The sequence below is a fragment of the Blastomyces gilchristii genome (assembly GCF_000003855.2).
Source record: "Blastomyces gilchristii SLH14081 genomic scaffold supercont1.1, whole genome shotgun sequence".
Classification (NCBI taxonomy): Eukaryota; Fungi; Ascomycota; class Eurotiomycetes; order Onygenales; family Ajellomycetaceae; genus Blastomyces; species Blastomyces gilchristii.
The window spans coordinates 1,711,293-1,724,837 of record NW_003101682.1 but is presented as its reverse complement, the minus strand read 5'-3'; the positions used below and the strand labels follow the sequence as shown (position 1 = coordinate 1,724,837).

General features: G+C 47.7%; 5 protein-coding genes across 5 annotated transcripts; 1 reads left to right on the top strand and 4 right to left on the bottom strand.

The window, feature by feature from the left end:
* Positions 1-47: 47 nt before the first annotated feature.
* Positions 48-1,919, bottom strand: BDBG_00253 (uncharacterized protein). Its single transcript, XM_031719811.1, has 3 exons — positions 1,116-1,919; positions 784-962; positions 48-590 (listed from the first exon to the last, which is right to left on the bottom strand). The coding sequence occupies exons 1-3, from the start codon at positions 1,611-1,613 to the stop codon at positions 323-325; spliced, it is 945 nt and encodes a 314-aa protein (XP_031575700.1). The 5' UTR covers positions 1,614-1,919; the 3' UTR covers positions 48-322.
* A 218-nt stretch (positions 1,920-2,137) lies between these two features.
* Positions 2,138-3,488, bottom strand: BDBG_00252 (oxidoreductase; the record flags this gene model as incomplete). The annotated part of the gene is made up of 3 exons (XM_031719810.1): positions 2,138-3,016; positions 3,104-3,235; positions 3,318-3,488. The coding sequence occupies 3 exons, from the start codon at positions 3,486-3,488 to the stop codon at positions 2,138-2,140; spliced, it is 1,182 nt and encodes a 393-aa protein (XP_031575699.1).
* A 497-nt stretch (positions 3,489-3,985) lies between these two features.
* BDBG_00251 (Sas10/Utp3 family protein) lies at positions 3,986-6,575 on the top strand. The gene is made up of 2 exons (XM_031719809.1): positions 3,986-4,281; positions 4,352-6,575. The coding sequence occupies exons 1-2, from the start codon at positions 4,095-4,097 to the stop codon at positions 6,181-6,183; spliced, it is 2,019 nt and encodes a 672-aa protein (XP_031575698.1). The 5' UTR covers positions 3,986-4,094; the 3' UTR covers positions 6,184-6,575.
* A 26-nt stretch (positions 6,576-6,601) lies between these two features.
* On the bottom strand, positions 6,602-10,556 carry BDBG_00250 (DNA mismatch repair protein MSH5; the record flags this gene model as incomplete). Its single annotated transcript, XM_031719808.1, has 17 exons — positions 6,602-6,757; positions 6,844-6,982; positions 7,063-7,101; positions 7,180-7,384; positions 7,461-7,572; positions 7,631-7,712; positions 7,766-7,800; positions 7,854-8,055; positions 8,114-8,203; positions 8,257-8,353; positions 8,405-8,759; positions 8,817-8,876; positions 8,926-9,003; positions 9,064-9,463; positions 9,524-9,899; positions 9,961-10,065; positions 10,166-10,556. The coding sequence occupies 17 exons, from the start codon at positions 10,554-10,556 to the stop codon at positions 6,602-6,604; spliced, it is 2,922 nt and encodes a 973-aa protein (XP_031575697.1).
* Positions 10,557-10,985: 429 nt separating this feature from the next.
* BDBG_00249 (ATP-dependent Clp protease ATP-binding subunit ClpB) lies at positions 10,986-13,373 on the bottom strand (the record flags this gene model as incomplete). Its single annotated transcript, XM_002628957.2, has 1 exon — positions 10,986-13,373. One exon carries the CDS (start codon positions 13,371-13,373, stop codon positions 10,986-10,988), a length of 2,388 nt encoding a protein of 795 aa, XP_002629003.1.
* Between the last annotated feature and the right edge of the window lie 172 nt (positions 13,374-13,545).

Genomic DNA, 13,545 nt, shown 5'->3' with positions numbered 1-13,545 from the left:
TCATATCCGCCGCCCAAACTGCCCCTGAATTTGAATCCACCTGCCCGCTGAAGAATGAGATTTACAAATTAGAGACCTGTTTCGAAAAACGATTCCGAGCTCACTGATAAGAAAAATAAAAATCTCTTGATTTGCAACATCTTCATGCTGCATCATCCACCGAATATCACTCACCGATATACTAAACTATATTCTGTAAACATGTAAACAGGACACGATGTTTCCACTTCCAACCATTTCACCAATGACACCGCATCAATGCACACAACCCCACGCTTAGCTCCATCCTCACACAGAGCCCCCGTATAAGGAGATACTTGATCTATCTTCGCTGTGAAATGCCTCCCTGCTCCCCATTACCACCACCGGTATTCCTCAATTGGAAAACCTCCCAAAACTCTGTGACAATCTTCAACATCACTTCACTGTCAGCGGCGGGGTCTTCTCCGTGCTGGGATAGCCCCAGCGCAGAAAGGGTCCAAGCCACATCGGCTAGGAAGCCAGTAGAGGTTGCGTCTGTCACGTCCGTGACCCAATCTATGAAAGCTTCCACGGCCATGGGTATGGAGGGGCTAGACCATGTGAATCCCCTGTATACAATGTTTGAGAGGATGGTGGTAGACCAGTTAGTAACTTGTGTCTTTTACCTTTCTGATGACGAGTTCCTTGATTCTCTGTCCCTTGTTCGATTTAAGGGGAGAGCGCGAGTGGAAAGGAAAAAGGGGTACGGGAAGGGAAGAGAAATAATTTAAGCTGCCAAATACGGTAAGCAAGGGAACATACATCCTCATAAGCCACAAGATCGTACGGCGATACTGCATGGCTGTTCTGTATACGCGCGTGAACTGCATCCAGCGTAGCACGCGGCCGGAGGGCTTTTCGATCTGCAGCGATGAGTCTGCGCGGCGCATGCCGTAGTCAACGGCAGCTTGTTCTGCCACAGCCCAGGATAAATCGTGGGCCTGCTCACAACTCCCCGGGGGGGGAGAGACCATCGTCAGCCATCTTTATTTCAACTTTCTTTCGATCGATATATCAAAACCACACGAAAACGGAGTTGTCCAAATATAAAGCATGGGAAGAGGGGGGAAATAAAGGGGGGGGAACAATCATACACCTCTATCCGTAAGCCTCCCCGTCCTCCTCTGATAAAAATAATCCGCCCACTTCTCACTTGCCGGATTCCCACCGGTATTACTCGACAAGCCCAGCGAGATAGCCGCACCCCTCTGCAACGCCTCGATGCACGCAGCATGTACAAGCGACAACCACGTGCCCGTGCCACCGATATCCTTCCTCATGAAGAAGGCAATGACCCCTTCAAACGCGCGGAATTGGTCCATGGAGTGCAACGCGTCCAGGCGCCAGGTGCTCAGATACTTGATGAACTCGAGTCGGCTCGCCATGGACATTGCTTCGATTTGGGTCAGGGAGCAGTCGAGGCTCTCCCAGCATCCATCGACAGGGTTAGTGCCGCTGTAGCCGTAGCTGTGGGTGTCTGGGGCTAACTTGTTAACTACGATGACTGTTTGGTCCCCATGGTCCCTAGGGGCGAGGGGCTTCAAGGCCCAGGCGGTAAGGGCGAGGAAGTGCAGGATAACGAGTGGCTTCATTTTCTTGTGGCGGCACGTAGGTAGTTAATGGGAGCAAGGTGCAGTATACGTAATTTGGAAGTCAATGTTTGTGCTTAATAGGATTTTCGAAATCCGTCCAGCGCAAGAGATGAGGATGAAGTTGAAGTAGGCTGGCTTGCAAGGTGGGAATGATGTCGGGAGAGGAGATGACGACGATGGGCGTGAATGCTCTTCTTTCTTTCCCCTTTGAGCCTCATCCATATCACACCCCTTTTTGGCAACCAAGAACACGTGAACCTCATCCATGTGGTTGAAATACACGGATATTTAACAGGTATTAAACTCGAATTATGGAAAATGGCTTGGCATCCAAATATGAGAAAAAATATCAAGTGGAATAGATATGATCTATTCTATATTCCAGAATCCCATTTCACGGAGAACGTTATGGAAGAAGTTAATAGAGAAACATAGGGTTGTTTATTGACGCCTAGGAAATGGTGTATCTAATATAGGGAACGAGGAGGTTATTAATAGGGAAAGCACATCGAGAGATATCACCATTATTCTTCCCCCATGCAGTCGTCCGTCACCGGTTGGGGTGCCACAGTGTTATCTTCCCCTTCCTTGGGAATGCCGTTGACTCGCCCCCACCGATGAGCCCTGGCTTTCAAGTCTGGGATAACCTGAAGGAAGACAAGAGAGCTCATCCAACTGGTAAGAGTGTCACGAACAATGCTGTTTCTATAACTACCCCCCATTGCACTTGCCTTCATCATCGTGCCTACCAGCATAGTCGTAACCATGTATTGGCCTCTTTCGAGCCCCCTGATAGCAATTGCAGCAACTTCGTCAGGCGTCTGTGGCTTGTCGGCCTCTTCAAGATGTTTCGTCAGGGCAGGTTTCAGTTTCTGTTCTTGGGCAAACCCAGGAGTCAAAATTCCCATCGGGAAAATAACGTGGGTTCTCACGTCCGCAGCAGGGGCGTTAAGGGACGGATTCCTCCGGGAGCCGTTATAAACCTCGATCTCAGAGGTCAAGGCATCTGCGAGAGCGCGTAATGCTGCTTTCGCTGGCGCATATGGCGCATACCCAGCGACCGGGACAAAGCATGCTGTGGAACTGGTAAAGATGAGATGGCGACGGGGTGTCTTCTCCGGAGCTTGGCCAGAAGCAGCAGGAGCTAGCCATAGCTTCATAATAGCCTGTGCGGTAAAAGCTGAGGTGAAATAATTTGTGTCCATCTGCGCTTTCAAGGTCTCGGGAGAGGTATGGAGAAAGAACCCGGGTATGCACTGCCCAACGCAACACCAGACAATATCAGGATACACTCCGCCGTTAAACTCGGTAACTTCGGCCATGACACGTTCGGATTCTTTGGGGTCGATCAAATCGGCTTTGATCCAATGGAATTTCTGGCCGCACATATGGGGGGCGCATGTCTGAACATTGTTTTTCTTTCGTCAGTATTAAGTCTAACACCCTCTATTGGTAAATACAAACAAAATGTCAAGCAGGGGCAAGTGTACCTTCATAGCTTCATAGACGGCGTTGAGTTTGCCCACATCGCGGCCGACGATGGTGACACTAGCCCCTTTTCTGGCCAATTCCAGAGCGACACTTTTGCCCATACCATCCGAACCACCTGTGACAACGGCCATCTATTACGTGCCATCAGCTATCAGCTACCCGGAACAAATGAAAAACAAGGGGCTTAAACTAAACGGGATCCCCAATACATACCCTCCCCGCTACTACGAACTGGTTAGTGGTCTTGAAGTAGTTTAGCATGCTGACGGCTAAGTATAGGGATGATATCAAAAGAGTGACTGCAGCGACTAGCTGGGGAGTTGACAACGACAAGTCAGAGTCCCCTCTGAGAAAGGATGTTAACGTGGCGCGGAAATCCTGCATGGCGGAGGAGCAATGGGTGTCTAGGCTGCGGTGGTTCTTTCCACGTTAAATGTGTAGGTGTTTGCCTATTTTCCCCTGCAATAGCAAAGCAGGAGCTGTCAACTAACTATATACCGAGCAAAATATTGTATATATATATCATAGGTAATACACACCTATCATTCATTCATTGGATAACTCTAGACCATGTGTAGAGTGTGTTGTGTGTGCCCTCGTAGCTCAGCACTTTTCCCCCCAGTTATGTTCTTTTCTCTTAGGAGAACAATTCAAGCATTTAAATAATAGCGTAACGCAATTGGCATAGAGAGGGCTTTCCTCTTACCGCTGTCAGCCCTGAAGGAAACTTTTTGGAACAATATCCGCACCAGAGACGAGACGTGACCTCACAAGACCAATAGAGTGGAACTGCCCAGACGCGCGGGTACCTGTCCCAATAGAGCCTAGGCGTTGGTCATCGATCACGCCAAGACATTCCGAGGAACTTTTTTTTCTTAGAGCGGAAGAGGAAAATCTGCAGAAAGGCGGACAACTCCAGCAGCCGCTTGCTTTAGCAGTTCATTTCAAACACATATCTACTAGTCGTTTTCCAGGCTATCTATCGTGACAATGGGTAAGAAAAGAAAAGCCAGCAAGCTCTCGTCCGCAAAGCAGAGTGCTCCACCAGACCAAACCTCCAGGTTTGCAGCGGATGCTACGTTCACCGACTCGGAGGATGAGTTTGAACAGGGTCGGGATCGCATTCTCTTAGAAGAAGCCCCCGAGGCGAAACGGAGGCGTAAATTAGCAGAGCAAGGTAAATATTTATATTTTAATCCTTCTTTTCACTCCTGATTCAATTCTAGTTATTAACACCGTGACTATAGAGGAGATTTTCCAACCCTCCGACGAAGAAGTACTTGGGTATCTATCTGAATCTATAAACGGCGAAGATTTTGACGATGACGTTGATTATGATGAGGAGGAGGAGGATGCCCGGCAATCCACACTCAAGAAACCGACGCTACGTCTCCGCAATGCTACCAGTCCGATGGGTGATGATGAGGAGGGAGAGGGAAGGGGGGAGGAAGAGGATGAGGGCATGAAAGGATGGGGTTCGTCAAGGAAGGACTATTACGATGCAGACGTTATCGAAACAGAGGCAGATGCATTCGAAGAGGAAGCTGAAGCCAAAAAGATCCAACAGCAACGCCTACAGGCTATGAACGAGGCAGATTTTGGATTCGACGAAAGCGAATGGGTTACATCGGGCAAAGACGGCCAGCGTGGCCAAAAGGAAGGGAACAATGTCGTTACAGAAGTTTTGCGTGAACTTCAGGTGACAGATGATATAAGTGTCGACGAACGGCGCAAGATCTTGAAACAACGATACCCTGAATTCGAGCCGCTGTCGAAAGACTTTCTCTCACTTCAATGCGTGCATGAGGAACTTGCTGCTGCCATGCAGAATGCAGATAATCTTGCGAATGGTGCAGGTTATTCATCTGGAACTGATAATGACTATGTTCCGTTACCAGTGGTTAAATTTCGTGCACTCTCCGCCTATCTCGGTGCAATCAGCATGTACTTCTTTCTCTTAACATCTCCTTCAAGAAATGGGGAAGCACGCCTCGCAATGTCGCCTGTAGAGCTAAGAGAACATCCAATCATGGAGACTCTGATCAACTGCAAGAAGCAATGGGAGGAGGCAAAGGGTGTGCAAGAAATCAAGGATTCTGAAATAGAGCCATATCACAGCACTGATGACGACAAAATATCGAAACCAGCAAACAAAGTCACAGAAATAAGTAAAACGCCCGTCGAACCTAAACGGGTGACCAAAACGAAGAAAACGAAAGCCCAAAAAGCTGCAGAAGACGCCAAGGCCCTCTCAGAAAAGAAGCGCAATGAGAAACTACTCCAGACTGAGGCTGAGCTTGCAGACCTTTCTAATTTACTTAATTCCCGAACAACCCAAAGAACAACTAAGCAAGCTAAAAAACCCACACCAAAGGACGCCGACTCAGACTTCGGCGACGAGACACCTCTCGACGCCCTCGAAGCAGAAGAAAAAGCCAAGAAGAAAAAGAGTCTCCGTTTCTATACCTCCCAAATCGCCCAGAAAGCCAACAAGCGTGACGCTGCTGGCCGTGATGCGGGCGGCGATACAGACCTGCCATACCGCGAGAGACTAAAGGATCGCCAAGCCCGTCTAGACGCCCAGGCTGAGAAAAGAGGCCAGCGGACTGCGGACGATCTCCACGCGCTTGGCGGAGATAGCGACGAGGATGATCATCGGCTCGCGAGGGAGGTGCGAGGCGACAAGAGCGGTAATGGTGGCGCAGGTTCGGATTCGGACGATTACTATGACATGGTCGCGGCACGGTCGAAGCAGAAGAAAGCGGATAAGAAGAAACTTGCTGACGCGCATGCTGCGGCTGCGCGCGAAGGGAAGGGGGCCCGCGTTGAGTTCGAGGAGACTATTGGGGAAGATGGGAAACGGGCCATTACATATGCCATCGCGAAGAATAAGGGCCTGACGCCGAAGCGGAGTAAAGATGTGCGGAATCCGAGAGTTAAAAAGAAGAAGAAGTATGAGGAGAAGAAGAAGAAGTTGGGGAGTATTCGACAGGTTTATAAAGGTGGTGAAGGCCGTGGTGGGTATGGCGGCGAGCTTACTGGGATCAAGACTAATTTGGTTAAGAGTGTGAAGTTATAAATTATTTATTGTATTCATGTAAAATCGATGATGGGATGGGTTTCTTATGCACTCCGTATTAGATGCGGGAATGGCGTTGTTGGATTGCGTTGGGCTTCCCTACGCTGTTTATACTGCATAAATAAACACAAGTTTCGAGTATGATGAGGTTGGGGGATGCTTATCTGCTAAGGTTTTGACTTGATATACCCTTTAATATGTGGTATCTTTATATCTGTTTGGTAACTCTAGCGCTAGATAGAAATACATAACTCTAAGTTATATCACTGATCTAAATGATAAGTTCACCAACAACTGATTATGATGAGCACATGAGGGTAACTGGAATATGAGGAAACGTTCATACGCACTGGCTGCAAAAGGGATGACACTCTGCATACCCCCTCGGGAAAAGCATGCCATCCCAGCCCACGCAGAGTCATGTAAGCCCAGTCATTATCGTGCTACCATAACTCTTACCAATAATATTTTCCAGCAACGCTTCTGGTCGCTCACTATTATCTTCACACCCGTCACCCGCACCATTAGGTCCGTGGGAGAAATCCGCACCAAGGAACCTCCTCGCCATACTCTCCTGCGCGGAATCCATTTTTAGCATTTTGCAGAACGCACTCATCCAGTTTCTCGAACCCCAACAAACAATTTCGAAGAACCGCTTACCGCCTCTTCAAGCTCGCCCATTTCATCCGCAGACATCTTCGCACAAATGACCACAAGATCTTCACCACGGGCAGCTAGGGTACCAATTTCATTTGCGCGCGAAATAATGGCTTGGTCAATCCCATTCAACGCCGCACAGCTTGAGAAGTTCGCGTTAATAAAATAAAATGGAGGGTCACTATCAACGAGTCGGCTATGAAAATCTCAGTATAAACTTACTTAGTTCCAAAGCTGGCATTGCTCCGTCCAGATCGGAAACTATATAGCTAATGGATCAGTGATTTATTTGATTTTCAATGTTTAGGATTAAAAGGAAAAATACGATAGGTACTCAACTTGTATAGATATGTGACCTGATTCTCCACCTCTCTCGCAGCCGGATCTACTTGAACTTCCATGTACCCAAAATCAAGCTCTTTCCTTGGGGGTAGAAATCCGTTTTCGAATATCTCATGGAAGTGCGTTGCGGCGAGCACCTTCGGTCTCTTCTCACCAAGACTGAGTAAGTATTCGAACAGCCCACAGGCGAGACCCGCGCCATCTATATAGCATGTGTTGCCTTAGCCAAAGCTCAGAGATAGATTGCTCCCAAATCAAATAGGGGATAGGAAGCCGACCGGTCGATTCTGTCCCCTTGCCAAATTCATCGATTATAACCAGGCTATGCTCGGTTGCGAGGTTTAAAGCAAAGGATATTTGCTGTAAGTCGATCATAAAGGAGCTTTGGGTCTGTCCGAAAAAATGAGCATATTGAGAAAATGATTTTTCCACGGGTATTGGCTCTTGCCTTGGAGACTGTCTCTCTTGTTGTTATCCGTGTTAGTATTTTGTCCGTGATGCCGATTTTGGCCCTTTCCGCGGGGACAAAACTGTGATTCTCGGTCAGTTAATGAAACTTCAAGATAGGGGGTCTCCAAAGTACCTCCCGATGTGGGACATATAGACAATTAGAGCCACCTATAGGATAGTCAGCTCAATTCCTTATCATGCTATTTGATAAAGGAGTAAACCTGTTTGAGGTAAACACTTTTGCCGGAGTAGTTTGGCCCAGTCAGCAGTAACATGCTCGGGCCCTGGGTTTCAGCCACCTCAACCGAGGTTTCAAGTGATTGAGTTGATGTATTTGGTGGGGATCCTTCTCTTCCATTTCCTCCAACAATTAGGGTATCGTTCGGGATAAATGTAGGAACAGTAACCTCATACAGAAGGTGGCTGCATCTAGTCAGCGGCAATACAATCATCGAGAGCAGGGGGTGATGTTTGTCCTGACCGTCCTCCCTTAATTACGATACTGTTGTCCTGTGTGATCTGTGGCCTTACAAGCTTATATAAACTGGCCCCTTGTACTAGAGCGAGAAGGCTGTGCTTTATTTTTAGATATAGGACGGAAAAGATAGACACCAGCATGCATACCTGTCTATATCTCCACAGATATCGGAAGCGTCCACAAGAAATTTTTCGTGCTGAAGTACATTCTGCGCCATTTCGTAGACAATTTCAATTTCCTTTTCTGAAGATCTGTTAGGTATCGAGTATAAACTCCGGTTTAGAGGATACTTACCGCAAATAAGGCCATAGATGTCTCCAAATTTCTCATCCATCTCTCGCATACGGAAATCCTTGAAATATACCCTGTTTTCTGTGGTAAATACCTGATCCCACGGTTGCTCTCCGCCATCGTAAACAGCACGACCTCTTTCGTCCAATGGCATAGCAATGTTGAACCCAAGTTGGGGAAAGTAAATGACGTTAACATCGTTGCTCAGCCTGCTGGGAATAGTACCAGCAATATTTATGGCCACCTGATTGAGCAAGCTATCCAGGCCATTATATGTTTCTTTCAGATCGTCCAGTTCGCGATCTACTCTCGGTTTAACGACAGTCCGGTGCTCGTCAATCGAGCTTTGTAGGTCGACCTGCCAGAAATCAGAAAGAAAGGCATTGCTTCTGTGTAGGCGGGAAGTTCTGCTCACCGTTTCATGAATTATTCTTCCAACCTGGTGTAGGATAGCCACATCTAGCTTCTCAAGTGCCTAGTTACGAGAATTAGCGTATTCATATATCGTACTGAGACACTCTCACCCTCAAATGGATATCCAAATTTTCCGCCCCCATAACCGTTCGTATCGTATCGTGTACGTCTATAGCGTGGAATGCAAACTACGGGCTCTAGATTAGCGATTGTTTTCTGCACTCATATAGTATCTACCCGGTACGGACCTCCAAAAGCGTTGCCCAAACTCCACTCTTGAACGCCTTGAATTTGGCATTTCCCGAACTGATGCCCTTCTGTACATGTACCATTACTGGGCGCAAATTTTTTATCCCTTTCAAGCTCTTGGTGAGTTTTTCAATACATTCGCCGTTATCTGGACGTAGGTATGTGCTGATAAAGTCATGTCCCTCCTTAATGTGAGCAGCATCCGTGCTGGGGCGAAGAAACCTTTGCCTTAGACGAGTCTTCCCATGCGGTGTCCTAGCAAAATGGTGAAATAGACCATATATTGATAAGCTCTCTTTTGCTCCAGGGGAGGTCTTACCAGGCCCCTGGTTGAACGCATTTGGATGGGACTCGGATTGGATTACTTGGAGTGAAGTAAGTGTATCGGTATTGACAAACCTATCATGCACGTCAGTGAGAGAAGGTTGATATTGATTTTAAACTGGTAATTAGCCTTACATCGTGTCCCTTAGGCTACGCATTTCAAGGGATTTAATGTTGAACAATTCACTCCCGGAACTGTCCCTTGTAAGGCACTCCGCTGCTCGTTTTCTCTGTAGGTAGGTAATGATAGCACCCACACAACCGATAGAAATACGATTATCCATATCAATAGAGCCAGAAAGGTTTAGTAGCCTTCCTTGATGATCAGTGAACCCCAAATCGTTCTCATCTCCATTTTGCTTTAGCGAGAAAGTATCACCAGGGACAAGGAAGCGGGTCTCGGATCTACTTGTACTGAGCGGAAGGCTAGCAAGCTTTAGTTTTGCACCCTCGAAGTTGAATTCCTGCACTGGTCGAACGTCGAGATGATAAGGCAGTTGGAACTGATCGCCTGAAGAGCAAACTCGTAAACAACGGATGAAGAAAATAGCAATAGGTGGAACAGTACTCACCGTTGTCCGCGGTGTGCATACCTAGTCCAGTTTGCCCCAGGTTGGGCGTGCTTTGATCTGCCCGGGTTGAGAGCAGAACAAGTGTTGGTTGAACGTCAAGTTTTACTATTAAAAGAAAAAGAAATAGAAAGAAAAGAAGGGGAAGGTTAGGACGGCAATCATATCGCGCTGTAAAGTGATTAAAACAAAGAGCACGAAAACCCACACGTCTCAATGGCCTCTAGTCCCCCAGACGTAATGTCCTCAAGCAGATACAGCTTCTGCTCAGCTGCAACGTAATAACAGCAACCAACAGAGCATCTCTCCTTCATGTCCATAGCCATCACAACCTGACATAGATCTGCATTTTCATCGTCCCGGTCCTGCTGGCCAATATTACCTTGTAACTGACTCACCACATCTGATACTTGGTTATTTCCAGAATTCTCGGTATACGCCGCAGCCGAGGATTCTCGAGCAGAAGATGCTATCCGATCACGTCTGCCGCTGGAGCTTGAGTTAAACGGTCGTTGGTTGCGTCTTGGCTGCGAGCGCTGATGGCTGCTACGAGAGGAATTGAAACCTCGCGTCTCTCTCTTTGAGGAAGACGGCGCCATGATTGGGGTGGTAGATGCAAGACTAACGTGGTTCCATAAGAAAGTTGGGAGAGTGAGGGCAGAAGAGCCAGAAGAGCCGCAAAGGAAAAGTGGGTGTGTCCCAATTAGGAAGAAACTTCTCGACCCGCCCGTGAGTCTCGCACTGAGATCACAGCCTGCACTGTAGATGAAAACAATTCTTGCTTTTTGAAAAGCAAAGATATCAACTTTGAGTGTGTGAGGAATATAGGCACAGTATGTTAAATTGTGAAAGATCGGTGATGGTACATGGACATTATATGATACAGAGAGAATGCTCACCCAAAAGCCCAACTTACGCCAAACGAAGGGCATGCCCAGAGCAAGGTGCTCCGAAACGAATATCCCAGCAGGAACCAATCGTTAAACAGAGAAGAGACAGGAATATCAGTACAGCTAATGGAGAAAATATTACGCTGCTTTTGTAGATACGATGTCAAGCCCAGACTTGTCACTACCGAAAGTGACATTCACATCCTGACCAGTGACAACTTCACCCCTGATTATTTTATCCGCTAGACGGTTCCCGATTTCTTTTGAAATGAGCCTGTTCAACGGACGAGCTCCGTATCGAGGATCGTAACCCCTTTCACAAAGCCAATCTTTAACGCCATCTTCCACGTTCAAGGTTATTCGTCGATCATCTAGCCTTTGCTGAAGTTCTTGCAACCTAATGTCTACGATATCTCGCAACGCGGTTTTCGAGAGTCGCTTGAAAAGGATGAACTCGTCGATCCTGTTCAAAAACTCGGGGGGGTAGGATGACTGAACGGTAGCCATTACAGCCGCCTTTATCTCTGCTGAGATCTCATCCCCAAGGGAAGCGTCTGCCCCAACAAGAACCTCCGCTCCGAGATTGGATGTTAAAACAATCAGAGTGTTCCTGAAGTCAATCTTATGACCCTGGGCATCAGTGAGGAAACCCTCGTCTAGGACCTGAAGCAGTAATGCTGATATATCACGATGAGCTTTCTCAAACTCGTCAAATAGTAATACAGCGTAGGGTTTCCTTCGAACAGCTTCCGTTAACTGTCCCGCATCTTCGTACCCGACATATCCAGCTGGAGAGCCAATAAGGCGGGAAACAGTGTGTTTCTCCTGAAATTCGCTCATGTCGAACCGTAAAACGGCCGTTTCGGTCGAAAACAAGAAACCCGCCATCTTCTTGCAAAGCTCCGTTTTGCCGACCCCTGTTGGGCCCAAAAACATGAACGATGCCAGCGGTCGATTTTCTCCACTAAGTCCTGCTCTCTGCATGCGTACGGCATTGGCGACGGCAGAAAGTGCTTCGTCCTGTCCACGCACTGACTGTCTCAAAATGTCTTCCATGTTGATGAGTTTCTCGATCTCGCCAGCCATAAGCTTATTTACCGGGATACCCGTTGTACGCGATACCACAGCAGCTATATCATCGCTTGTCACAGAATCGTGGAGAAGCACATCACCGTCAGCAGTAGTGGTAGTCGTCGTTTCAGATCCTTCCTTGGGGAGTTTACTTTCAAGTCCCGGAATTATCGAGTATCGTAGTTCGCTAGCTTTAGCGAAGTTGCCTTCGCGCTGGGCGAGCTCCAAATCAACTCTCGCCCGTTCCAAATCCTCCTTGGCTTGTTTGATGGCATCAAGCTCCGCTTTCTCCTTTTCCCAGACATCAGTAAGTTCCTTCACTTTGTCTTGTTTTGTTTTCAGCAGTTCTTCTAACTTCTCCCGACGTTCTTTGCTGGTAATATCGGTTTCTTTGCGGAGAGATTCAAGCTCGATTTGGATTGTCATAATTTGCCGGTCGAGTTCTTGAATTGCATCGGGTTTTGACTCTTGTTGTAATCGAAGAGCAGAAGCGGCCTCGTCCACGAGATCAATTGCCTTGTCTGGCAGAAAGCGATCCGTTATATATCTGTTGCTGTATGTGGCAGCAGCGACAAGAGCACTGTCTGTGATTCTGACACCATGGTGAACTTCGTACTTTTCTTTAATGCCTCTCAATATCGATATGGTGTCCGGAACCGAGGGTTCTTCAACAAGAATCGGCTGGAACCGTCGCGCTAGAGCAGCATCTTTCTCGATCTGGCGGTACTCATTCAATGTTGTAGCACCACAGCATTGCAGTTCACCTCGCGACAAAGCCGGCTTTAGAAGGTTGCTTGCGTCAATGCTTCCCTCAGCCTTTCCAAGCCCGAGTAGCGTATGGAGCTCATCCACGAAGAGGATAACCCCGCCTTCAGCATCCTCCACCTCCTTCAGAACTTTTTTCAATCGCTCTTCGAAATCACCTCGAAATTTTGCCCCTGCAATAAGTTGACCCAGATCTAGAGCGATCACACGCTTATTCTTTACGCTCTCCGGGACGTCGCCTCTGACAATTCTCTGGGCTAGGCCTTCGAGGATAGCAGTTTTTCCAGTGCCGGCGGAACCAATTAAGACAGGGTTATTCTTCGTTCTCCTTGAGAGGATTTGTATGGTACGCTGGATTTCTCCATCCCTGCCAATGACCGGGTCAAGCTTCCCATCCTTTGCTCTAGCAGTAAGATCGACTCCATATGCCTCCAAAGCCGGCTTTTCCGGCTCGCTGCCTAAATTCATACGGTGTGTTCCGCCCGGGGGATGCGCCCTTCCGTTGGCATAATGGCGCACAGCAGGTAATTGATAAAAAAGCTCGTATGAGGAAGTGTGGAGTGGAGATGGCCAATGGTTGAATAATCCAGTCCGGGAAATTGATGCTCGTATCGGTATTCCAGGTCGCGAAGCTGTGACTGAAGCCCGTAGTAGTCGAGGGCTGTAGCCCTGAAGCTTGGACAGCTGCATTGTTGGCTAGGAAAAGAAGCAGGGTGGAAAAAAAAAAGAAAAAAAAAGAAAAGAAAAGAAAATTGCCAGCTACCGCGCACGAAATATGATTGTTGACAACATATCTAACTACTAAAAAGGAGGAGCACGGGGTCAGTCAGCGCCAGCAATGGATATATCGAAGGATTTCTCG

Coding starts and splice junctions, on each gene's coding strand:
- BDBG_00253 (XM_031719811.1), bottom strand. CDS start 1,613: ATGAAGCCACTCGTTATCCTGCACTTCCTCGCCCTTACCGCCTGGGCC. Junction 963..1,115: donor GGAGGCTTACGGATAGAGGT/GTATGATTGTTC, acceptor AGTTGTGAGCAG/GCCCACGATTTATCCTGGGC. Junction 591..783: donor ATCTTGTGGCTTATGAGGAT/GTATGTTCCCTT, acceptor CATTGTATACAG/GGGATTCACATGGTCTAGCC.
- BDBG_00251 (XM_031719809.1), top strand. CDS start 4,095: ATGGGTAAGAAAAGAAAAGCCAGCAAGCTCTCGTCCGCAAAGCAGAGT. Junction 4,282..4,351: donor GCGTAAATTAGCAGAGCAAG/GTAAATATTTAT, acceptor CCGTGACTATAG/AGGAGATTTTCCAACCCTCC.